This window comes from Conger conger, chromosome 8 (assembly GCF_963514075.1).
Source record: "Conger conger chromosome 8, fConCon1.1, whole genome shotgun sequence".
Taxonomy (NCBI): Eukaryota; Metazoa; Chordata; class Actinopteri; order Anguilliformes; family Congridae; genus Conger; species Conger conger.
The window spans coordinates 43,148,578-43,175,966 of NC_083767.1; the positions used below are offsets into that span (position 1 = coordinate 43,148,578).

Consider the following 27,389-nt stretch of genomic DNA (forward strand, 5'->3'; position numbering starts at 1 on the left):
CTACTCAATACAGACAGGGGGAAACAGCTGACATAAATAGATACAGTACTGTGGTACTATGGCCAGCTGTAGAAAAACTGAGGGTGAATACTCTTTATGCACTCATTTTTTCTCCTTTTTCAACTCTTGAGCAGTGGTGCACAGCAGAGCTGATATGCTTCAAAGCCAGAGAACACAACCTTCCCAGGGTTTTATAAAACAGCAACTGGGCTAGTCTTATCCACAAAAGGCAGAGCCGTGCCTGTCACGAGAATTAAAATGGCGGACAGTGGAGACTTCACGGGGGAGCCATTACAGCCAGCGAGGAACTCTAACTGGTTCACCTGTGAGAATCGATGCGGCGGTCGAACTAGCACTAGAGTAGCTGAGGTGAGAGAGCTCAGCAGAGACATCTGCCGAACGCATCGGCCGCACAAACAGCACATATAAACGATACCCTGTACAGCCTCGCCCACTGTCTGTGTGCCTGCGCTCCTCTAATGGCAAACGTATGGGAGAGACAGGCTGCCGAGAGACCAGGAGTTAAGACTCCATTTTATGTGCTGTCAGTATGGTATCAAAACATTATATCTTCCAGTACAATGCTTCAGCAACTGTACAAGAGAAGACATGAACCCAGTTTCCTCTAGTATCAATTCCAGGTAGTGTTTATTTTAAAAAAAAAATCCCTCCTGTAAAATACAGCTAGGACCATCTTAAAATTTCCTGCTGCCAGCTGTTTCAAAACATTGCTCGAACTGGTCAAACCATGTTGAGTACGGAGCTGGTCTGAACTGGTCAACCAGCTACCATCTGTTTTAAAACACAGCTTGAGCTGGTCAAACCATGTTGAGAGTTTTTCAGCAGGGAGGCTATCACATAACAAAACTCTTCTAACTTGGTTGACTGCGGGGTGAAAATAGGTAGCAGATGAATTTCGTTGTAGAGGCATCTTATCCACCCACCCAAATTCATGGAGGATATGCTTTTCAGCCTATGTTTGGGCAGAAAGGGAAAGAACCCCCCTCTTAAAAATAACAGGTTTGCTGTTTTGGAGCCCCCAGATTACGGGTTATTAAACCTCTTCCAAGCCACAGGGAAAATGTACCGCATTCCTGAGGTAACGGCACTGCGTCCCAGAGGGAAGTCACATTAGACCCGTGTTTATTGGTCGCCGGAGACGCACACTCACCCATTTAATAGGTCTGGGGACGGACAGCGTGATGGAAAAGGGAATTGTTGTGGGTAAAGAATTCAGGGGTTGGTTAATCCGGTTTCCAAACTGATGCCGGAGACATTGAGTAGCCTGGTAGCGCTACTTGCACTAACTGCAGGTCACATCGAACGAAAGTAAAAGGGAATTGTGGGTAAAGAATTCAGATGGTTAAACTGGTTCCTAAACTGATGCTGAAGACACCGAACAGCCTAGCAGCGACGCGCCACTCCTGCTAACTGTAGGTCACATTTAGCGAAAGTTAGTACACAGTGACACCAACTCTCGCTGCCACCCACATACAGTACTGTAACAGTGAAGAGACCTTCTTGCTTTGCTTTCATTTCCCATCCCACCTTTGCACAGCCAGCCCACAGGCCCCGGTTAGCGCATTACACGCCTCTCCGAACGAGGCAGTCTGTATGAGTCAGCGCAGCGTTATCCAGGCCCTGTGAGAACCTTCGCGTGGACGATGCGCCGATGTTTTTCTCCCCCCTGCCACCCGTCAAACGAGAGGCCAGCTTCCTAAGTGCAAGCCTATCGTTTGTAGCACTTAGCGGGCGACATTAACACCGGCGCGTCGGGCGGAGAGAGCGTTCTGGTAACCCGGCAGGCGCGGAGTGGGCGGGGCTGCTGCGGTCGTGTCTCATTACGCTGCGTTCCTGTCTGTAATGCGCGGTGAGCGCAGAAGACTTGACACGCATTTGCTCATATACCACTTAATGTACTGCAACTGCAGTGGGGTCAACTCCTGCCTGCTTCGTGGTATCAACAGTTATGTTAATTGTGTGACCGTGTGTGTATATATGCGTGAGCATGTGTGTGTATGTGTGTGTGGGTGCGTGTATGTGTGATCATGCGCAAGTATGTTTGCGTGTGAGGGTGTGTATATATGTGTGTGAGCGTGTGTGTGTGTGTATATGTGTGTGTGTGTGTGTGTGTGGGTGAGAATATGGGTGTGTGTGTGTGTGTGTGTGTGTGTATACATATACTTCACCACTAGAGGGTGCTCATCTCATCCAGTTTAAGCATCAGATAAAAACAGACAAATGCAGTCTCAGGCAGACTAATGTGTGCAGCTGATAAGCTGTGTGAAATCATCACTAAAACTAACCGCAGTAGCAAGGTTATAACGTCTTACTTTGTCTTCCTTATCAGATAAACAGTTTAGAGGACACTTACATAGAATCATAGGAGTGAAGGGTCTCCATTCAGCATGACTTTCACTGAATGATAATCTGTGTCTAAAACAACAAATATAATACAGCATAATAAACAGAATATGCATCGCTCACTGGATTCATAGCTCCCTCTTCTGGTACAGAGGCTTCTAAAAAACAGGAACAATACCATCAGTTTCATAATTAAATGAATGAATTTCACACCAGAAGGAACATAAAGCTATCACTCGCGATGCCAGTAAACATGTCAAAAAAGAGAAATAATTACAACACAATGAGTTATATAGAGTTATTTTCACATAGGGCCATTTCACTGTAGGTCATTTTCCTATTTTAACATTGTGCATTAACACAGAAACTGTCACTTACAGAGAAAACACTGCTGATTCAGACATCCAGGCATTTCATATTATAACTGACCTTCACAACTCATTAATCATGCCCATGGACTGGACACTCGGACATCTAGCCCAAAATACTTAAAGTAAGGGTTAAGTAATATGGGGCCTGTGCAAATCTGCTGTTTCTTAGACTCCTTAAAATAGTCTCCTTAGTCTAATTAAATATCCTTTCAAAAAACATTCAGCGAGACAAATAGCGAATATATAAATCAATATCAAGTGCTCTGGCAAGGCTATGCTCAGAAATAAACATGGCAGCACTCGAGCCCAAGGCTAAGAATATAGTGGGATTCCCCACCGGAAGGTGATGGTTTCATATTTTGTGCGACAGTAGTGCAGCATATTGGGCACCCAGACATCCAGCCAGGATTAGTACAGCATCTTTAGACCAACTGCATGCTGAGGGGATGGAAACAGTACAGAACTGAAGCCATTTCAGGTCTGGCTAGAAACAGGATATGTCCACACAGGATGCAGAAGCAGACTGGTCATCTACACATAGCGAAAGATCACATGGTTCCGCTACGCATTGACCGCTCCATCCCATAACCACGGTCCGCTTCTGCAAAGATGCTGGTCAACACATAGCGAAAGTTCACATGGTTCCCCCTAAGCATCGACAGCTCCATCCCATAACCACATGCGAACTAAAGAAGGTGATGGTGTCTGCAAGCTAAGCTGATGGTTGATGTGATGTAACGTAACAACCTACAGAACATCTCCCCAGCCCTGACGCGGGGGGAACATGTAACGTTATGCATGTTATCCGTGTCAGCGCCTCAGTCATGTCGCATATGCCGGTTGGTGAGGTAATTGTATTAGACAGGCTGCTGAGGTGCAGGCATTTACATTCTCTTACACGCAAAGTCACTGTGGATAAGAGCGTCTGCTAAACGAATGCGGTGGGATATAATGAAGCGAAGCAAGAGGTCGAAGGGTCTGTAGGCCACACTGCAGCCCATGGGGGGCTGGGAAGGCACCAGGGCCTTCGGCTTACCCCCGCCATCGTACCCCCCTCTGTGAGGTCCCTCGCACCCCCAGCCAGCCTGGCCGCAGGGGAGCAGAGGGTGCGAGACCCACCATGAGGAACAGACGGCGCTACGCGGAGTCCGGCCAACGTTGCGCTGGCGAATGAGCAAGCCGTCCTGCAGGCGGTGGATCCTCCCCCCACCCCGCACCACCCCGCACTGGGAGCTCTGGGCAGGCAGATGGTCGCCCAGGGGCCGGAGGGGATGTTCCGCTCCACCACCGCACGACGGGGAACGCCGCTCCGGTCAGGATAATTAATCACGAGCCACGGTCACATGCTGATCCCATTCATCCTCCCCACTTCCAAACCAGGTCCGCTGCCAGCCTGAAATCTGAGGCCATTTCGAGCACTGTCTCATCAATGGGACTCAACCGACATTTCTACTTAACTTTGGCTGTTGTAAAATGCAAGCGACCATTTTGAGCTTTTCCTATACAAAATTAAGTAAAGTGCATCGGTATTGAAAATGATTTCAATAAACTTACATTACAGGTTATATGCTATATAAGTAACTTACTCTTGCACTGGATGGTAATTAACATTAGAAATCATATAATTACTGTATCACTGTCAATGAGTTCCTACACCTAATCACTGCATATACACAAATGCACTGAATATTAACTTCCTGAGACAAGGAAATATCCAAAAGAAATAAGAATATATTTAAACCTCAATTAAATTAGAAGCAATTTAATATTGCTATATTATATAACTATCAATCTCTCCATTTTCTGAAACCGCTTATTCCTGGTCAGGGACAGGGGGCAGGACGAGAGGTAGGAATAGACCTACACCCTGAAGAGGTTGCCAATCGATCACAGGGCCCACACACCATTCACTCACACACGTACCTACGGCCAATTTAGTGTCTCCTGTTAGTCTACGGCATGTCTTTGGACTGGTAGGACACTGGAGTACCCGGAGGAAACCCACACAGACACGGGGAGAACACACAACCTCCACACAGAAAGGCCCTCAGTGAAGCTCAACCCTGGGACCAACCCACAGTGAGGCGACAGTGCTATCCACTGCATCACAGTGTCGCCCGGTTTTATCAACCATGAAGCCTAATCCATGACCACACTGTCTGCCATTTAAACATAAAGAAGATGTTTATCTATCAACTGCCGCACTGACATCCAAACAATAGGTTTGACTCCACTGTCTTAGCTGATGAAAGAACACAAAGGGGGGAGATAACGCACCACATCTGATCTCTCATCATAATCTGTTTTATTAAACACTAACAGGACAGAGTGATAGTCCTTAAATATTCATCTTGCACAGTGCACTCATTAACACGAGGGTTTGAACCCAAGTGCCCCTGGTTACAGACATGGAGACGGATCCAATTAGAGCTCCGGCAAATTAATATTCAAAGTTTCCGCTGAAAACGGGGACAAAAAAATTAATTGAGACCTGCCACTCGACATGAAGCTGACGCAACACCCTTTAGCGTCCGGTAGAACGAAGTTGGCAGCGTGTGAAACACATGATCGGAAATGACTGGATAACAAAAACAAAAATAATAAATCACCGGCTTCTTACATTATTCGTTCCAATTTAAGATCGCGCGTTAATCAGGGAAACCCAAGTTCGATCAAATTAAGGAAGTAACCAGGCCGACCTTTTGACGGCGGGTTTGCTTGACGTCCTTCTCATAACGTTAATCTAAATGCAGAGCCGGCCGCAACGCTGCCGCAAGTTATGAGAACGTTGCGTTTCAACCTGTCGGAGAATGAAATACTTAATTAAATTCGCTGCCTTGGAACCATGGAGCAATCAGCGGACGCGGACGCTGAAATAACAAAACGGCTTTAATAACGGGGGAGAAATCTGTTGCTCCTCAGCGTTGCATAAGGACTTGCATAAGATGACCATAATTAGCTGATCTCCAGTCACTCTGCGTCTGCGGAGCCTGTCCACTCGGGAGGTCTGATCATTCATTTGGTTCCCAGCGGTGAGTATGTTGATGACGCTTCAGTAAATTAAATGTGGATCATGATAACCTAGTCGATCCCACCTTTGGGTTTCTTTTATCAAAATTAACTGCGATAACGGAGAAATGCATGGGCTGTCAATGTGATGATGACGATGATAATGATAATGACAACGGAAGATCGAAACGTTTTTTAACGATGGTCCACTATGGTCTCGAAACATATGCATTGTCAAGTGTGGGCAGCCTAATGGTCTAGTGGCTAAAGTGCTTGACGAGCACACATTTAATAATAATGACCGGCATTCATATGATGCTTTTTCTCGATCTTAACGGTTCACAATGAATGGGGAAACACATCTTAACCACCACCTGTAGCACCCACCTGGGTTATGCACAGCGGCCATTTTACAGCAGGGCTCTCAACACACATTAGCTCAGATGAGCGGGAGGAAAGTCTAAAAGCCAATTAAACCAGGGGATAATTAATTGGCCAGGGTGATTAAAAACATACTGGGAATTTTGCTAGAACACCGGGGAACTCCCTACTCAGCAATAAGTACCTCGGGATTTTTAAAGACCAGAGTGAGAGTCAGGACCTGGGCTTAATGTCTTGTCAGAAAGACAGTACCTTCTGCAGCTCCACGCCCATGCTGACGCAATGGGACATTGAGATGCGTTCGGTTTCGAGGGACGATCACCTCCGTACTGGCCCAGCAACAACACCACTTCCAGCAGGAACCTAGCTTTCTCTGAAGGTCTGCTATTGAAGTACTGTATGAGCCAAAATCCCAGCGGATTAGCTTCAGCCATTTGACAGGGCCAGGGTCCATGGTGGCATGGCTACTGGCTGCCTTTAATGGAGCACTCCTCCTTTAAGCTTTTATTTGAGCTTAAAATTTGTAGTGCAACTGGATAATATAGAACTGGTAAGCATTTCACAAAAATAAGTCATAAACGACACTAAAAATGGGCACCTGTTAATGGTCTTGGTGGCGAGATTTGAAATAGTCTGGAAAACAGCCTGGGGGGAAAATGCTTGTGCAGCACCGTGGTTATGATCCGTGAGACAAAAGAACCGGAGACATCCCGTTTCAAATCCCGCTCAACTGCATCTCAATATCAAGTCACTTCCCAATTCCCCCCCCCAGCCCTACCCAATCCCCGCCACCCCCTCGCTGTCCCCCTCCTCCCCCCAGCCCCTCGCTGCCCCCCGCCCCCCCCCCCCCCCCCTCATCCCCTGGCCATCTCCGGTCTCTCCGCTGCAGGGGCATCATCGGGCTCGGTCGCTGCGCTGAGCACATTTATCCGCGGGCTCGGTGAAAACGCTGCGGAGAGCACTTCACTCTGATTAATGCCGCAATATCTGGGCGAGCGGGGGGGATGGAGAGCGAGTCGGCCCTTCTCCATCAGAGGAAAAGTCCTGAGAGAGCAGAAAGGACAGGCTCTCCGTTACTTCCATCCCCGCGGGTCTGACAGCGCTGCTTCATCCGTCACAGACCTGGCGCGCTGCTCAGGCCTGATGGTCTACCTTCGCTACGCACGGCACTTCAGCCTGCACGCCGGAGCCAAAATGGTGGCCGCACACAATCATTTCACATTAGTTTCCCACCGAGGTGGTTAAATGCTTAATTATGGCTTGTTGCTGCTGTGGGTATTTATCCGAGTGTAATCATGATTTTTTTTGTGTGCTTCTAAGTAAGCAAATTTAATGCTTTAGTAATGTTGAGTATGCAGTCACTGTTCGGGTAGCCACTAAAATACCTGCTATTTTACACATGACATTGTAGTCATTTAGCTGTAGCTCTTATCCAGGAAGATTTAAAATGCATCGACCTGAGTAACAGGAGCTCCCAGAACATTGGCTGCATACGCAACATTACTAAATCATAAAATGCAAGTCAAATGTGCTTGGTTAAAAGCATACTCAAATTTATGAATACACTTTGATAAACATCCATAACAACAAAAAGCCATAATGAAGCATTTGGTTAGCCCAGTATAAACATTAAAACAGGAATAGGGCTCACGCTTCAAAACCCACAGTAATTTGCCCAATCTCTGTTAATGTGGCGCAGTTGTTTATCAACAGCTTGGCGCTACGAATGTCTGGCGCACCAGAAGCATGTGAATAATTGAAATGGTTAAAAATCTTTGCCTTTATCGGCCCGATCTGTTACTTCCCTTCCCACATTGGAAGGCCCCTCTTAGCCTGAACCACAGCGTGAGTCACAGTACTGATGGCAAAAAAAATCAGCTACCAAATGGCATTGCTCACTAATGTCAATAACTTCTCATCGCATTTATTACTCCATCTCCCTTGGGCTCGTGTACAAGACGTGACTGATTGTGTGCACAGTGTTTACTGTGGCCCTTTGTACCAGGCAGTACCCAGCCATACCACACACGGTATGGCCCAATCTGACGCATGCGGTACATTGGTCATATGGCGGTGTCTGAATGTGGATGTATTATTTTTACTGGACCACAGTAAAATGCCCCAACATGGCTACCAGAGGATTTCATTTATTTTCTAAGGAATGTGATTACATTCTCATACGCATCTTTCTTTATTCTCCAAGCTTAAAGACTGTTCACAGCAGCGACAAACCCCCTTTCCACATGAGCACTCACTGCACCCTCTTTTTACAATTACAAACAAAATCCCCAAATGCACTGTTGAGCACACTTTAGCTTGCCAGCTGTTTGACTGGAAAGTCTTGTGATTTGTAGCAGCTAGTTGTTAAAAAAAGGAGAAAAAAAAAGCCTTATCCATGTCCCCTCAGCAGTGTGAGCAAGTGCTGTAAGGGTGTGTGTGTGTGTGTGTGTGTGTGTGTGTGAGAGAGAGAGAGGGGGGTGGTTCTCAGGAGTGTTTCTCTCATATAACCCTGCCATTGTGTGTGTATGTGCGTGTGTGTCACCATTGCAATAGCAGCTCTTTGTGTTACTGCTAGCTCCGGTCTTCACAACACATTCCACTAATGACAAGCTTTTTCTTTCTCTTCTTTCTCGCTCTCCCTTCATCCAGCTCTCTCTTTCTTACAGGATTTAGCCCTGTTGAATAACACTACGAGAAGTTATCACGGTACCGCGTGCCTCCGAGCGGGAAACATACCCATTTCGCTCTGAAACTCAGTCCTGGGGGACCGCTGTGAAGGATGGTTTTTCTTACAGCCAAACGCTTGTTAATGAAAGTCATCGAATACTGGCGTTTACATTTTCCTGAACTGAGAATGTAGGATTGGCTCATTATCCTTGCTTTGTCAGAGTTCTTAATTTTCTACGAGAAATGGTCAGTTTTAGTGGCCAGATGTCCACCCTTTCACCAATTAGGAGCCTATTGATTCACCTCAGTTTTTAATTTAATCAGTTCATTCTTTTTTACCTCTTTGTATGCAGTATGGCACAACAAACACAGTGTGAATATGGGACTTTGGTTCTTCATTGCATGCATAGCTATTTCTGACTTAATGTGGCTTTAGAGGGTAAACAACCCCTCCAAACAAAATAAAAAGCATAATTAAGAAAAATAACCGCTTGTTAAAATTCTGGGAGTACCGTTGCGGTCGGAACAAAAACCAGCATACTGAGTGGTCCCCTGGGGCAGAGTTTGAGAAGCACTGCTCGGAATAATTTGGTACCGCTACAGGTCTGAAAATATACGCGCACGTACAGTTTTCCCCTGTCTGTGATGTGAACAAATTGAATTTCATCCTTCTCTCCCCTCCTCTCACAGTGCCGTGACTCAGGGATGCTGTTCGGCGAGGCAGGCAGGAGAGACTCTGTATTCGTGTCAGACACGTCCATACCCCGGCCTGGGAGAAACGCTTGTGCAATGTTAAGAGACAGTCGCACATAAGGACGGGCCATGTCTTCCACTCTCCCGATCCAATCAGCCGGCTTAATCTCACTGCACCCCATTTAAAGAGAAACGAAGATGTCTTTACCATTATCTGTCAAGGATTTCATTTTTGAAGACACGCCACTGGCCAGGCTCACAGACAGCAGTCCATATCTGATTCCTCATCATTGAGTCTGCCATAATCACATTAGCCCAGGACAATTACACCGCTAGAGGAAATCCATTTTTTTTTTCTAATTCAATTGTAATCTAATCCCATATTTTAACATTTATGGGGTTTTTTTTTTTTCACCATTTCTAATGTTGTGAAATGATCAAATAATAGTGTACTGAGCACAATGCTACCATGCTGCCATAGCCATCTTGGACTCTGCTGCTTATCGCATCATTACGGAGCTGGAAAACTGAGGCATAAATGGTTTAGCACTACGATAACCTGCGGGATGAGTCAGAATCCGTCTGCACTGGCTGTACGGGGAGAGAGATCTTTATCTGGGGAAAGAGGAAAAGAATGGAGATTTCCTGATTTCCTCAACAGCTTCCGCGCACTGACCCTCCTACACGATCTCTCCGAACAGAGGGAAAACCTTTAGGGAAAATAGCTGAGGATATTATCCTTCCGAGTATTCCCACAGAACATCGGGCATATGGTTGTGTGTGCGCAGAGAATGTTTTTAGCTAAACCCCGTGAGAGAACGGATGGTATTATTGCAACATTGCTCTTCGCAGGATCAACCCTGCACACCTGTGACAGGTGCGAGAGTTCCCAGGGAAGATTCCTTCAGCCCAAGAGACTCGCTCCACGGGATTCTATTACAGATACTCCACTCACAGTCAAAAGGAGGTGAAACCCGTCACTGGCTGAAGGCTATATTACTGAATGACCCAGTTGTAATACCGTAAAAGAAACTCGTATATCTCAAGCTTTCTGATTGGATCACAGCGCAGACAAATTAGTGGTGTGCGGTATACCTGGGTTCATCCTGCCCTGAATCACTCTCCCTGCATTAATCACGCAGGCACATTTCACACAGAACTGCTGAGTTTACGGACAATGGTGGATACACCGATCTGAAGGCTGAGGAAACAGAAGAAGAGTGTTACATATTATATTTTGCTCTTATGACTATGACAAAGACAATGCCTCTTTCCTTTCACCACAATCACTCCATCATTAAATAGAAAGGCTGAGCACATAAACTGTTACCAGACTGACACACAGTCCTGTCTTTTTTCACTGCATTTTTATTTATTTCTCTTTCTATACATTTTATACATATAAATGCATGCAATATCCAATTTTCTTCATTGCTATTGACCGGTCAACTTGATGTTTTTAGATGGTGTTGCACTTTGTATCTTGTAAAATGTATATTGTACTTCTGTTTGTGATTTACTGAAAAAGTAAAGCGTTACATAGTGCCCCTTGGAGGTCAATGAAATCGGTTAATTAAATTTTTAAGACCTGGCATTTCCCATGCGGCTGATCGAAAGCCCCAGCTTAACATTTGAGAAACTGCGCAGGGACATTAATCACAGACCAGCGATGCCACGGGCCAGGGCCACTCCCGTGTTTATTAGTCCTCCGCCAGGGTTCAGCTCTTATTATGTTCCCCGGCTCGGCGTGCGGTGGGCGGAACCGTGTCGCGTGTTGCGTTTCCACTCCTCATCAGCCCTTCGTCCTCAAACCCAGCTAATTACCGTGATTGACTGGAGCCACAATGGCCGCATTGTGTCGGGGAGTTTTCAACAGACGCATGACAGGACTAAGGCAAGTCTATTCCGAAGGCCTATTCACTAGTCGACTTGGCGGAAATACCTGGTGCCTGGTGTGCGCGCATACTTGGAAGCTCATACTTTTGAAAGGTGGTGTGAAGACAAGGCGGTATTATGTCTGACAGACATGGAGTAACACGGGATAGTTGAGTACTTACAGTTGCATAATCAGGTATAGATGATTGGAACTTTCGTAGATGTCTTCCAGGGCAACGATGTTTTCGTGTTTGATTCTAAGGGGAAAAAAAGAGAGAATTCAGTTGATGATGGTCTGTGAAAGAGTAAGTAAACCTCAACGCACAGCATCATTTTACAGAAATCTATATTTCTGCATCCAGCTGTTTACAATGATCATTACTGCATTTACACACTCAACAGTTCTTACTGTTTTTATGAGCAAAGAAGGATCTTAGATATTTAGTCAGGTTTCTGAAGACCTTTACAATGGCTACTATCACTTTGGGATTGTGGTTTAAAGCAAGGGAATATACAGCATTTCAGGTAACTCAGAAAAGCAGTTTATATAGCACTGTGATGTTTACAGATGTTCTTTGACTAGATTCATTTTATCATGGCTATCCATAATTATAAACAAACAAACATAGCAGATTTCTGTATCCAAAAATAACATAAAAAATAATGTTACTTTTTTTTTTTTTTTTTTTTCGAAAGAAAGTAATATGCACACATACAACCTGGCATCATGGAGCACTACAAGCTGTTCTGGAGTTACTTGAAGCACATTTGCTGGCTTTAGACCACAAACACCGATTGGCCCAAAACTGCCCATCGCAAAAGCTGGCAGGTCATCAGAAACTTTTCTAAATATCCGAAATATCCTTTGCCACAGGCAAAAGCTGTCTGTGCCAATAGAAATCATACTGTACACTAGAACTGAAAGGACATTTTAAAATCCCAGGGATTCATCACTTTAAATGGTATTCACAAAGAGTTTGGACAGCGCATTCAGAAATTACATTTACATTCCAGACATTTTGCTGACGTGATTATTAGTAAGGCACTTCAGGTTAAGTACCTCACTCAGGGATATAATGGCTTTACCATCCGGGGACTGAACCTGCAACCGCACGGTTTTAAACCAAGTTTCCTAACCACGATGCCGCACTGCCATAAAAATAACACTAATAAAAGAATTAATAAAATTGTCCAAAAGAAGAATCTCTAGATTTGAACCAAAAACATTCCATGGAGAGTCCCATTACTGCTGTGGGTCAGTGGCCCCAACCATGAGCCATTGAGGGCCGAACGTATGCAGGTTTTCATCTCAAACTATCACTACACCAGCTGATTTCACTAATTAACACACCTTCAATCAGAGAGGAGGGGACTAATTAGAGAAATCAGCTGGTGTAGTGATTGGTTGGAGTGAAAACCTGCATATTCTGGTTCCTCCATGGCACATGATTGGGCACCCCTGCCATGGGTGAAGTTCACTGTTCAGTACATCAGTTGTTCCCAAATGTCTCCTTGCTTACCTTATGTGTTCCACCTCAAATACCCAGAAGGGGGTGCAGATCCCTAGGGTGAGGTTTGGGAAACACAGTACAAGCCACATTCCAGACAGCAAATAAAACTGGGGAGACAAGTCTTCAATATACACAGAAGGCTCAATGAACCAGTCTCCACAACAGTCAACATTTGCTGTTCGCCAGGCTGAGCGTAACAATACAAACTCCCGGCCAGTACAAAGCAGTCTCACAGCAGGGCTGTCTTACTGTTGTGTTGCTGCAACGCCTCTTCAACGTGCCTTTAGCTGGTTCACATTCACAAGAAGTGCTGTCCAACCGACCAGAGCAAGAACGATCACGGGTGAATGTGGAGTTCCCATCCGTGTGGACTGACAGGCAGCACTTGACTAGTTTCATGGGTCTGGAGTATGTGGCTTTCCAGGTGTGGGTATTTAAGGGGCCGCACTGAAGAGGTCTCTAACACACAGGTACATCAGATACGACTTCTGTAACCCTTTACTTGAACCCTTCGCCATAAGGCTGATATAGCCTGTCACAAGATGGCTGTCAGATTATGTCAAAGTACTTTTTTATCATTAAACTAGTATGATAGCTGTTATGTCGTGTATGGCAGTGTTACAGTACGTCAGCCTTATGTCAGAGGGTTCAAGTAAAGTGCTACATTAGCTATGTTTCAATGACAACCTTAATTACAGATGGAAAATCAGCAGCGCTAATGGCTCTCTTTTTTTAATAACCCTTTTTTAGATAATAGATTAATGCTTTACAAAAGGTTTAACTTGTTCTGAGATCTGAGGAACATAAGTTTAACCATAATGCAAGTACATTATCGTTAGTGTACCTACCAGCAGTGATTTAAACATTTTTATCAATATTTTACAATTCTGAGGTGAGCCATCTACCTCACAAATCAATGAGCGTGACTCCGATACCATCTCGATCATTGTGTATCAATAAGGGGAAGGATTGAAGCAAAGAATCTAATCTGAAGAACATTAGAGTTTGTACAGGCTTCTCTTGGAGCTCAGTGCTAAACAGGAAGTGGGGTTGCTGAAGGTCAGTGAAACTGTACGAACACATTGTCCATTTGACGCTGAACGAATCAGGCTCACAGCGTGTAGAATTACCCTGACTCAGTGTCCCTCATCACAGCCTGAGCTGCAAAGTGCAATGACACGATTTTCAACGTGTAAGACACAATTCAAGAAAATGTTCTATTCTCCATTACTCCTGCAGTTTGTCTGAAGAGGTGGGTGATTGTTTAACCCCCTTCCTTGATAAAACACCACAAAATTACATTCTGTCCTAGCATCATACTGTACACTGCAATATCCACTCGCCAAGGTGTGAGCTATTACACCTCTCCCCTGTTCACATCATCTCTCTGAAAGATTAAAGCCATTGCCACGGAATGGACAAAGACATCAGACAATCTTCTAGCTGTGTCTAGAAGATTCCGGCCAAATGACCTGACCCGAGAAAGAAGCACTTTCCATAGCCTCTCCTCAAGTTGAAATGCAGTTTATAATGAGACCCATCAGAAAGTAACACTTGGGAGATTTACGTGGTCCTCTGTCGGTTGTTTCCTGGCAGTGCTGAATAGTCTCAGTCTTGAGAGAGGGCTGGAGGCATTTATGCAACTATGAACATCTGAATATTGTAGCACAAACGGATTATCATATAAATCCACTCAATTTGTTGTTTGTTTGATTTAAGGTCCCACAGATAGGAGCCCATCTCCTCGCAGGCTTCCCAGTGTGTCCCTACGCTGTAGTGGGAGCGGAGGGGTCGGATACGGATGAGGCACGATTTCAGCACCACACTGCTGCTGTCAAGCGATAAATGCTCTCCGTCACAGAGTTCAAGTGAGAGTGTGCAGGCTCATGCGTGTTTGTGTGTCCGCGTGTCTAATTTGTACAGCATATGTTTACAATGTTAACCAGGCAACCCCTGCACCGATAATGCCTGGTATTACTGTGATTACCGTTTAAAAGGAGTATCTTTCCAGAACCTTCCGTCACTGTGCAAAGCGACAGAGAAAGGAGGATGAAAAAGCAGTGGTTTCTCTCGCTCTCTCTTCTCCTCCCTCGCAGTTGACACCGTTGACTCCCCAATCATGCTTCACCATGGCAACTGCTTTATGGTAAATGTGCATGTACACATAAACCAGCTATTTGCACAGAATGAGAGGCAGTTTCTGATCGGCGCCCGTGCTGTTGTGTCTGAGGAGCGCACAACAACACGCTGAAATTAAGCGGAGGGAGAGCTAATAAACCACGGCAGATTAAGCGTTCAGAATCATTGCTCTCTCTTGCACTTCAGAGGAAGAATTACAAAGCCTTTCTGGACCAGGATCCTCAGCGTACAGCTTTTACGCCCTCGGGCCTGTTTTCAGACCACCGCAGCCAAGCGCTCAGTGAGATGCTTAGATATGCTAGCACTTTATACAGCTTTAATGCCTTTTCTCAGCAGCACAAGTAAGCTAAGCTAATTGTATAGCAGGTTGTCTGATACAGTGTACACATGAAAGCCACTGCTCATTTCGGTCTGATCTACGGTATGGGTAAAAAAGGAGGGATTTCAAGTGTTTACGTTTGTTGCACTCTAAAGGGGGCGACCCAAAGGGTACTGCGACAGTAACACTCCTACCCCACACCTGGTAGAAAGAACAGGCAAAACCAAAACAAAAGAGAACAACAAAAAAGGCGCATAAAGAGAGAAGAATGAAAAGACGTTGATGAGATGCAGCAGGACTCGCGGAGTGAATAGCGCACTCTAAGATCACAGGGCCGCGTTTACGTGCAGGCAGAGGGGCCGCGTGCGGCGCATCAGGAGCGTGTTCGCCAGGCTCCGCCGGGCGTGTGGGCAGCGGCTGGAGAGGGAGTAGGCAGATGCTGTGGCACGACGCATCCCTCGCTTTTGTTCTCCGCCACCTCTGTTCATTAAAGCGGCTCAAAAGAAAAAAGGGACCGAGAGAGACGTGGAAAGCGGACCCAAGACTGGACAATGAGCGCTCTGCATACATTAGGACAGCAGCTACTAATATGCTGTACTGTACGCCTTCAAAACACAAGACTTCAGACAATTTTAGTGCCACGTGAAGCCCCAAATTAGGGAACTCTTTTTCTGACTCTGACTCATCCTATCATCCTAATCAACACAACCAATAACAGCATTTGGTTCATTGTTGATTGCAGCACAGGGGTGAAATAATAGGTATCATGCACTATTAGCCAGGAGGGGGACAGAAGCACCCAAGCCAAAGCAGGCGAGAATAAAAATGACCCATAAGCCTGTTCACCATAATCAAAAATGGGGCGGAAAAGCCCCATCCCCGCTCCCTCTCCGCAACTCCCCACCCCTGAAAGGAGCACAATGGAAATAAGCCTCTTATATATCATTATCATTCTTTTAAAATACAATTCAATATATCAATAATTTCAATCAATCAATCACACTCATTCCACTCCATAGATGATGACAGTCCGGGTTCAGTCCCAGGCTCTGGGTGTCCCTGAGCAAGACGCCTAACCCATAATTGCTCCCAACAAGCTGGTTGGTGCCTTGTATGGCAGCTTCTCACGGTTGGTGTGTGAATGTGTGTGTGAGTGGGCGAATGAGAGGCATTAATTGTAAACTGCTTTGTGCAGCCCTAGTTGCTGGAAAATAGCACTATATAAATGCTGTCCATTATATCCAAACCTCTAAAACCTCTAGCGCTTCATTACTAAGTGTACACCTACTTATTCATGTGATTACCTAATCGGCCAATTGTGTGGCAGCAGTGCAATGCATACCATCATGCAGATACGGGTCAGGAGCTTCAGTTAACTTTGATCTGAAAAAATCGGGGAATAAAATGTGATCTAAGTGACTTTCACTGTAGAATGAATGTTGGTACCAGACAGAGTGGTTTGAGTATTTCAGAAACTGAATCTGATCTCCTGGGATTTCCACGCACAATAATCTCCAGAGTTTGCAGAGAATGGTGCGAAAAACAGAAAACAGCAGCAGTTCTGTGGGCAGAAATGCCTCATTAATGAGAGAGATCAGAGAAGAATGGCCTGACTGGTCAAAGCTGACCGGAAGGTAACAGAAACGGGGCTGAGTAACTGTCAGATGGTGAGAGGCTGAATAACTGTCAGAGGGTGAGAGGCTGAATAACTGTCAGATGGTGAGAGGCTGAATAACTGTCAGAGGGTGAGAGGCTGAATAACTGTCAGATGGTGAGAGGCTGAATAACTGTCAGAGGGTGAGAGGCTGAATAACTGTCAGAGGGTGAGAGGCTGAATAACTGTCAGGGTGAGAGGCTGAATAACTGTCAGAGGGTGAGAGGCTGAATAACTGTCAGATGGTGAGAGGCTGAATAACTGTCAGATGGTGAGAGGCTGAATAACTGTCAGAGGGCGAGAGGCTGAATAACTGTCAGAGGGTGAGAGGCTGAATAACTGTCAGAGGGTGAGAGGCTGAATAACTGTCAGAGGGTGAGAGGCTGAATAACTGACAGAGGGTGAGAGGCTGAATAACTGTCAGACGATGAGGGGCTGAATAACTGTCAGAGGGTGAGAGGCTGAATAACTGTCAGAGGGTGAGAGGCTGAATAACTGTCAGAGGGTGAGAGGCTGAATAACTGACAGAGGGTGAGAGGCTGAATAACTGTCAGACGATGAGGGGCTGAATAACTGTCAGACGATGAGGGGCTGAATAACTGTCAGAGGGTGAGAGGCTGAATAACTGTCAGAGGGTGAGAGGCTGAATAACTGTCAGATGGTGAGCGGCTGAATAACTGTCAGATGGTGAGAGGCTGAATAACTGTCAGACGGTGAGGGGCTGAATAACTGTCAGAGGGTGAGAGGCTGAATAACTGTCAGATGGTGAGAGGCTGAATAACTGCCACAGAGTGAAAAGAGCTCTTGAGCTGGGAGGTGGAGGAACATTACGTCCACGGTCATTAACAGTCTCCTGCCTCCGCACTCCAATCTTCTCAGAGCAGAACGTGCAGTGCACAGATCCATACTTCAGCTGCTAGCCACAAAAGGCACAACGCCACACCCAGAATCTAAATTATTCTGGCCCACACCCCCTCCCCCGACACACTGGACTTCCTCCAACCGCAGGTAGATTATCTTCCTCCCGCAGGTAATCTTTCCACCAATCAAAGTCAGAGGGCTGAAGTTTGACCTCTGAAAACTCGAGGTAAAATCACCGTAGTGACACTGCAGTGTGGCCCCTGACCCTCTAAGCATGCAGAGGTCTGTCGATCAGGCCTGTTGCTAGGAGATAATGAGAGAAAACAGGAGAGGGATCTTCTTTGTGGCACAGGATGAAGGAGGAACGGCTACGGTCCCCGGGGTGTAATTGTTAAGGCTGAGGCAGAACACCCGACACCATCTGACAGATAAGGGTTTCAACTCAACGACCAGACTAAAGGTCTCCTCACACAAAAGGCAAGCCATTTTCTGTATCGACAGGTGACCATCAAAACAATAAATTCTCTTAATTATCTCCACAGGTCAAGCTATAGCACTCCTGGCGTACCGATTCTGTATGAGCCCATGGGATTATTGATTCCATGGAATCGCCCATCCGTATGATCTACTGTGGCAACAATAAAAGAGAATAAGCAAAACAAAAAAAACATCTATTTACAGTGATGTCCTTTTCACCCAATTACTGCGACACTAACAGACTTCTTAATTACATCAATGGCTTTTTTTCTATATGAGGTACTTGTGGCTACAGAAAATGAAAGTAATCCTTTTGAAGTTGAAAGTCGGAGGCGCTTGCAGAGCCGATGAAAGAATGAGTCGACGAGCTGCTGCAGCTGAGGGCCATTTCATTCTGAAACAACGAAAAGGCCAAATCTCCGAATGTACAGCAGAGAGCTGCTAAACATGGCGAGCCCCAGACAGATCAAATGGAGCGAGATCTTTTTCTAAATGAAGGACACCATAATGTTACCATGTTACATAACTGTAATATCCTGGCGATTAGGTTTTACGCTGGGCTTTCACATTGCGACATCAGCCCACCAATCACTGACAGATGCCAGCTGGGGAACTGCAGCACCATTGGTCGGATTGACGAGCGGGTATTTAAGTCGGAATGAAATGGGTCGTGTTTTGCCCTGTTCCACTACAACACCCCCCGGTCTGAAGTGCGTCTGTGGAGTTGATTAGACTGTGTTCCCGGCCCTTCCTGCACGACTCAGCCCTGATATTTCATCTCTCAGGCTCTCATGATTAAAATCAGTCCCTGCAGGGAGAGGCAGCAAAGCCGGCGGTTCTGGTGAACACTCATTTCCCATCCGCTCTGGCTCAAGGTCACCGAGTTCCCCGCTTTAAGCCCTCCTGGTAAATATCCAATGGAGAAGGAAGAAGACTTCCACAAGAGAGGGCAACTGTGGAGCTGGGGAGAGTCACTTCAGATGTGAGTGCGGTTTTGTGTAGATATGCATAAGCGCATACATGTGTGCATGCGGTTAGGTAATAGATAAGATATTAATAGATAAGAATACCAACACATTCTGTGCATGTATGGTTGGATGTATGCATGAACACAAGTATCTACGCACGGCTGCATGTTTGAATGCACGTATGAATGTTTGTATATATTTATCCATGTATACTTTCATCTAATACAGTGCCCAAGAATGTAGCAGGTTTTATGAAATGTTTATCAATGTGTGTATTTCTAAAATACATAGCATTTCAAATGGTCAAATGAATTGATGAAATGCATCTATTTTTAACACAAAGGAACAGATGGGGCCAGTTTTGCAGGCACAGAATAACCGTAGTCCTAGACCAAATTCAATTTTGGGTGGAGTTTTCTCCATACAAAACGCAATTTAGTCCAGAGCTAAGATTAATCTGTGTATATGAAACCAGAGCAGTGTCCAAAATGCACAAGACCTGCCATGCCTTTAACTGCCACTAGGGGCAGACCGGTTAACGTGAGTGAGCAAGTAACTGAGTGAGTTGGTGACATTGTGGCATTGAAATGTTGAGACTATTTAAAATCACATCCATGAAATTAAAAATGCAAATCCAAGCAATTATACATGCCACGTTTCCAATATTTGCTATGTAATTGCTTTCAATAAGTAACCTAATTAATATAGCCCACATAAACATATCAAACAATCCAATACTTATATTTGGTCATATTTTTCACAAATAATTCAAATAAAAAGTATAAAAGGGCAATGAAATATTTTAAATATGCATTTGACCCAGGTCTGCTACCGGCATGTTTTCCACTCATCATTGACCGATTTCCATGCATGACTAATTTTCCAACAAAGCCACAGAAAGAAGAAACAAATTCTAAACAATGTCCAATTTATTCAAATGAAACAAATGTGCCATGCGCTTCCATAACTAAAAGGCAGAACTGAGTCATCTGTCTACACCAATAGTCCTTTCAGCGAGGAGCTATCTGAGAAAAGGACTTAGCATGAAGCACTAGTCAGTCAGGACAGCCAGAGAGGAGGGGGGCACTTAGCACGGGGGGGAGGCCACGTCTCCTGCCCCGCTCACCAGGGAAATAACCAATCCTGGCAGTGGAGCTGGGACCACTCACACCGAGATCGTTTAAACCGTCCCCCGAGAGATATCCATCAGGGCAGCACAGTGAATTGACATTTTTCTGCTTCTAACTGTAATGTGTTACATGACTAGAGGGAGGAGAGTGGAGGCTCCATCCTCCTGGTCGTGGGTCACTGGGTCGGGAGAGTGGGGAATGGATGTCCCATAAGGCCCAGGGGCAGTCAGTTTCCACTGGTCTCCAAAACAACTTGATAAAAAGATTTGAATATTTAAAGATGACCAAGCCAACAGAAACTCAATATACTGGTTTGTAACATACAGTGGGAAACACACTGCACAGTTCTGGTCGAAATTTTTGTGTGTACACAAGATACAAAGTACAGTTGCACCCCACTTGTTCACAACTCACATCCTGTACAGGAAAGTGGATATATGAATTTGCTAAATTGCAACCTAGTTCATATCTCAAATCCCACACACCCACCATGAAAGCATTCAGCATCTTTTATAATAACCACTAAGTACAGCCTCACACTCTCTCCTTTCTAAATTCACCGCAGTTTGAAAGTACAAACAATAATCAGAAAACAAAATGGCTACAGGAACAGCATCAGACCACGGCCCTTTTGGGCTCTTCAGTGGCTCATCCAGTTAAGGCACAGTTCTTCTTCTAGCGCATGTACACCGAGAGCACCATTGCCCAGGATTTGTGTCTCATCATTCCCTAGCGACCCCTGCTGGTCAATCATGCAACTGCAAGTCTGCAGGGTTAGCTGCACATGAATGCATATAAACAGAAAATTGAGAACACCTAAAATATATAGGTGTAAGAAATTGAACTAAAATTTTGGGTAAATCCACTGACATCACGTTTAAGAGGAGGTCATGCACTTACCCTCCCCAATCAATAGCCTACGGTATGCAATTAGGCATTTCAAATCTGGAGAAAAGGGGACAGTTAAAAGTGGCAGTTCATACAATGTGGTGACAGCAGTGACGCTGACCGACTACAGACAAGAGAAAAAAAAAAAAAAAAAAAAAAAGCATTGCTAAAATGCTAGATGAAATCATCCTGTGGGCCAAAAAAAAGAAAGAAAGAGAGAGAGAAAGGACACCATATGGACTCAGTCCAGCTGTATTATCTAACCCCGCCACGGCTGGATAACAGACTCATCTGTCTTTGTTTGTTATATGGAGGGATTAGTACCAGGTCCCTGGCCGGGCGTGTCAGGTGGCTTACAGAAAGCCAGTGATGATGGAGGTGAGTCACATGACCTAAAACTCCCATGGGTCCCTGGGAGGACGTCTATATATAGGCAGCAGCGAGGAGCAGATCAGGTACTTATCTTACTTGTTCGTTATAATAAACCTGCTCTTGACATTATTAAATTAAACGTAGTGTCTAGATTAGAAGTGGTATCCTGAGGGCAGCATATTGCTGTACTCTTTAGACAGACACTTTTCCCCAAACGACTTTCAGAAAACACACAAGCATAAATGGATAAATCTGAGTAATAAGCACATTACATTCATACCGACTGTAAATCACTTTTGCCAAACAAGCACTGGGACCTTGAGGAACTGCCCGCTGAAGACACATCCGCTTACTCCTTTAATATCTTTCTCCAGTGGGAAAAACGTTGCATTTACTTATGTAATTCCTGACAGAAACCTAAGAAAACACAGAACTGCCACCAAATATTGACACATTTTTGTATGGTTTTCAATGGCAGTAATTTATTACAGACCAAAACCAAAAATTCTGATGAATTGATTGATGAGAATGTTTTTTGAATTACTGTAAGTCCTAGCAGTCCTTGTTACCAAGCTTGACGAGGTTCATTTCAGTTAAAAGTTTTTTTTTTTTCTCGAGGCAGAGTGCTCCCGGTGAGCAGAGGGGAATTACGAGAGGAAGTTTAAAGTGTAATTCCCACCGCGGTGATGAAGGAGTGAGGCCGCCAGCCCCGTTGCCATGGCGACCCCCGGCGGTGCGTCCGACGGCACTCACCTCCGGAGCACGGCGATCTCGTTCTCGATGCTGCTCTCCTTGCCCTTCAGGGCCTTTTTGGGGATGCACTTCACCGCGTACATCTTCCCCGTGCTCTTCTCCTGAGCCAGGACCACTTCTGAGAACGCCCCGCTGCAAGAGAGAGAGAGAGAGGGGGGGAGGTTAAATCTTCATCTCAGAAAGACAGAGGGATAAAGAAAGGTCTTCCTCCACATTGGGCACATTGGAAAAGATGGAGGGAGAGGTAGAAGAACAGGGAGAGGAAGCAGGTAAGAGACCAGAGGTAAAACAAACCAAAAAAATGCATTCAGCATTCAGTGACCATTGGGGAAAATAAGATGATATATCACCAATCCTGGCTCATTCATGCCTACTGAGCTGCAGTTGGCTTTTTATGAATGAACACATTTCCCCTCTTACGGAGGGAAGAATGAGGGGGAGGCAGTTTGCCTGTGATTACCCACAATCATCCAGGGTAGAACAGGAACTCTGGGTAAAATCCCCTCCCCCCTCCTCTTCCCCCCGGCTGGATCAATCAGCAGTTGCTGCTCAGAGCCCCACAGCTGGAGGTAAAATTGCCTAAATGTCAGGGCTGTTTTCACCACGGCCTGTGATCGCTCTCCCGCGCTTATCTACAGGCTCCTGTCCGTGCGCCTGTGATCCGGTCCCTCCTTATCAACTCCCTCTGCATGTCCTCTCGGTCAACACGCTTCATAAACCCCGAACAGAAGAACCTTCACAATTACATTTCTGAATATTAATGAGACGTCGAGCGAATGCGTCAAACGAAGGCACAGCGTTTCTGCTCAGTGGGCTACCGTATTCAATACAGTAATGTCATCTGAACAGTTTCCAATCAGAGAACTGAATATGTTCGTCACTTGGCTTTCCACATTTAAACTTAAGCTAGTATGACGCAGACATTTGAATGAATTTCCTTATTAACAGCAAAAAAATATAAATACTTAGAGAATACTGAGGGGGGGGGGGGGGGATCTGGGCTAGCCCCACACTATAAATTAAGAGCTGTCCTGGCCACCTACTTTATCTCAATTCTCCACCCATCCCTCCCACAGAACACAGCAGACTGAGCTTGTTCCGTATGGTCATTGGTGGACTCCACACTCTTCACCATAATATTACATGGGCATTCAGCACAGGCAAAGGCACTCATTCATTTATCATATCCCAGCATTCCCCGGGGCACTGCAGAGCTCATTTCTTGTTTCATCAAGAAAGCGATTACATTTTGATATTTCTCAAGAGGCCCCTGGCAAAAGGACTCCTATTTGATAAATACTGTACTTTTACATGCCTGTGCCCAATGTTAGTGCATTACTTGGTCAAAATATTTGAAAGACACATGGAAATAAGACTCATACAAACAATACATAAATAATATGGACACAACTCCAGTACAGTAAATCACAAAAAGGAATTCCAATGCACTATAGGTGTATAAACTATATAGTAACCTATAACACACATAAACCTATAATGTTATCCCAAAAGGAAATCTTAAGAGACCAGTGCGCAGGGTGTGGTGATCTTTTGGAAGTATAATAGATTGGTCCCTTCAACCACCCGATAACCTAGCACCATCCCCTGAAATTACAGTAAGAGTTGAAGGGGCATACCCCATACCTGTACAGCACTGAGATTTAGGTCATTATCCGACAAGTACAGGGTTTGTCGCATACTAATTGTAATATGTGACAAAGCCTTGATAAATTCTGAATATATGCAAAAAGATTTAACCAGATAATGGTCTGTCTTGCGTTGCTTGTTTTCACAATCCAAGCACAGCTTTTCATTGTTTGTTCATTGTCCCTGTGCTTGGACGGCTACTTGTGCATTCTGTGCCATGCCCTGCCCAGCACAATAACAAACAGACCGCATTCTTGTCTTCCCGCATTCTGTATCGGTGTTTTCAGGAAATAACACCATTATCCTTTACGGACACGATGACAAGTGAATTAAAAGGTATAATACATGCAGCGTATGAAGGAATGTGTTGTGCCTGCATTACAAGCCGGAACCGGACTGTTTTCCCATCTGCGCCGCTGAGGGCCGGATCCACAGTGCAGGTACGTGACTACAATACCACTAAGCCCGACCGCTGGGCTTCATGATGCATCATGCCGACAGCTCGGCCACAGTTAGCGCTGCCAGCCATCTTATTTGGGCAGCAATACAAAAGCCAGAGATTGTACATCTTCACAATGGGGGAGCTTTCATATGATGTGTTAAAAAATGTATATTTCATTCTTTTCATTCATCGCATAAAAATGACTTAACGTGTCATTCTCCTCATTTCAAAGAGCGAAGCAAGAATAGCAATTTAGCTAACGCTGTTTAAATTTTGTCTGGTGAAAAATCGCGATTCTACTGTAGGGAAATGAATCATTTTTAACTTCTTCACCAGATTCCTGTTTTTGAAAAGCCTGGCTGGGGCGACAACTACAACACAATAAGTCGGTAGATTACAGAGTGAAAAGAAAGATCTGGCGGTCTATTGTACTACTGTGTTCCCTCTCAAAAGAACGACGGACATTTCCAGTGATGGATTGAGTGTACGCTTACAGTTGATCATTCTAAATATGGGACGGGGGACGGGGAAGAGGAATCAAAAGTTGTCCCTGTGGCATATTATCAATCCATAAAGGGCCGTTTCACACCGTGACCTGTAACGTGAAATAGAAAGATTACGATAAAAAATCTGAAACGACTCGATAATGTATTCAAGTAGCAGCGTTCGAATCACAACGATAAGGACAAAAAAGAGAATGGGTCAGATGCAAAATACCACGCACGCACGAGGCATCCTGATAAGGACATCTGCAAAAGCAATTTTTATAAGCGTCTTTTCGGCATTTGTCGAGCACGCGGCGCGAATCGAAACAAAGGCAGGCTGTTATTGATTTGAACCCAGAGCTCACTCCCTGAGGCAAATAAGACGCAGCAGCGTTTGAGTTTCATAAGGTCCTGCTGATCGGCATCTCCGAGATCACAGCACCATAAAGCACAACACCCGGAAAATACTGACACACGGGGCCTGTGAATATTTACCGAACAGAGCCCGGAGCGTCCACAAATATTGACTCAGCGAGACAGACAGGGGACCCATGTACAGGGGAGCAGGGGGAAACAGGCACACTGTTCACCCAGTTCACACACCTGTTGAATTCAGTGTATGAAAAACAAGCTTGTTTTTTTCTGCCTTGAAACAGGAGATGGTTTTCAGTTACGAAACAGAGCAGCTGTCAAAGCAGTGGGCAACACTGCAATTCAAGGGCCACAAAAAAAACAAAAAAAAAACTATTGTCAAATACACATTTCAGAAACAGAATGTTCCCGGCATAAAAGCCATTTATGTAGGCTACTGGATGCTTACAAATGAAAGTACATTTACTCAAGGGTCTGAACCGCATTTGTCAGCCTGAACACGTATCGGCTTCCCTCCACTCGTTGATTGTCGGGTACACACAGAGAGGCACCGCACGGTTCAGAAGGACACCCCTGGTTTTGCGGGGGCCCATCGCTGTACGCTAACTCCTCCAGCTCTGAGATGTTTCAGATCACAACTGCAGGAAAAACACACACACACACACACACACACAAACACACAAACACAAACACACACACACACACACGAGGATTCACTCTCCTGTCACCTGACAACACGCAAAGTCTATGCTTCCCTTTTGAAAATTCCATCTTAAACCGGCCTAAGCAGGTCAAATTGGTATAAGCTTTGTTTTCAACACTTCTAGTTGGTTTTAGCTGGTTGATAGGCTGTTCACCAGCTAAGCATCCTAGTCAGCTAGTCCACCAGTTTTGTCACCAGCTTACACCTTAACCAGGTTTAACCAGCTTTGACCAGCCACAGACCAGCTATGACCAACTAGAAGTCTCCAAAATACAGTTTAAACCATTTCAGAGCTGGTCTTAGCTGGATATTTCAGCTGGGTTATCACAGCCTTTGTGATATATCTCAGTTTGTACAATCGTTTGCACTTATGTAGACGCAGCCTGTACTTCACAGGAGCTGGTGACTACTTTTCCCTCCTCCGGCGAGCAGAGAGAGCTGTAAACACAGCGTATACCTCTAGATTTGAGCAGTCACCTGAGGTAAAGAGAAGGCAATGCATTACACTTTTTCATCTGACAGGAGGGATGAAGATTTATTGAGCGAGAGTTAGGAACCTGAACCACAACACTTGAGATATCGCTCAAAATAAAAGCAATAAACACCAGTTGCTGGGCTGTTGATAAAACTTAACCCTTGTATGTATTTGAGGTATAAATCCTGTCATTCACCAGGGCGTATTAATGCACTCTCATCCGCACTCTCACCATCCCACTTGGCTATTAGCAGGAATTGAGTAGGACTTTATTTGCAGTACAGTGTCTTTTCTAAGGAGCTGGAACTGATTCCAGGAAGCCATTTTGAATCTTCACATCACTGTGGAGTTAAACTGACTAAAAAAAGAACCGTTTATGCTCCATACAGTAGGACAATCAATGAAATGAAGATTTCATAATGACTATAAAGAGGTCTATCGAAACCAATTGTGACTGCTATAAAATACACAACACTTTGTTGGCTTGTTAGGACTGGAGTGTTCTGAACAGGCCCCATTCACATCAGCACAGGACAGTGTGTTGCTGATATCCCTGCAGCTTAGTAGTTTTGTAGTTTCGCTAACCAATAACAGCGCAGAAACAGCGGGCCCCAGAGCCATCTGTTACCACTCTTAAAAGCTTAAAAAACAAACTGAAAAATTAAAAGGAATATTTTCTAGCACGATCAGAGCCTGTTGCTACGCTACGGTTTTCTCCTCCCTAATGAATGAGTCTCGACACGCCGCACCTGCTGTGAGGAAACTCTCTGTTTCTCCCTCTTTCCCCCTCTACCCGCCGTTCGCTCACACCCTTCACCCAGCCGGCTGATCTT

General features: G+C 45.1%; 1 protein-coding gene across 3 annotated transcripts in view; it reads right to left on the minus strand.

The window, feature by feature from the left end:
- The window catches only part of camk1da (calcium/calmodulin-dependent protein kinase 1Da), an 87,719-nt gene that overhangs the window by 26,278 nt on the left and 34,052 nt on the right, over positions 1-27,389 (minus strand). The window contains exons 2-3 of one of the 3 annotated variants that reach the window (XM_061252208.1): positions 22,433-22,564; positions 11,543-11,617 (exon numbers count right to left, since the gene is read on the minus strand). In XM_061252208.1, coding sequence (XP_061108192.1) covers positions 11,543-11,617; positions 22,433-22,564 — 207 coding nt within the window. Of the gene's footprint in view, positions 1-5,355; positions 5,464-11,542; positions 11,618-12,420; positions 12,530-22,432; positions 22,565-27,389 lie in introns of those variants that run through there. The other 2 variants (XM_061252209.1, XM_061252211.1) reach the window with 2 other exon arrangements.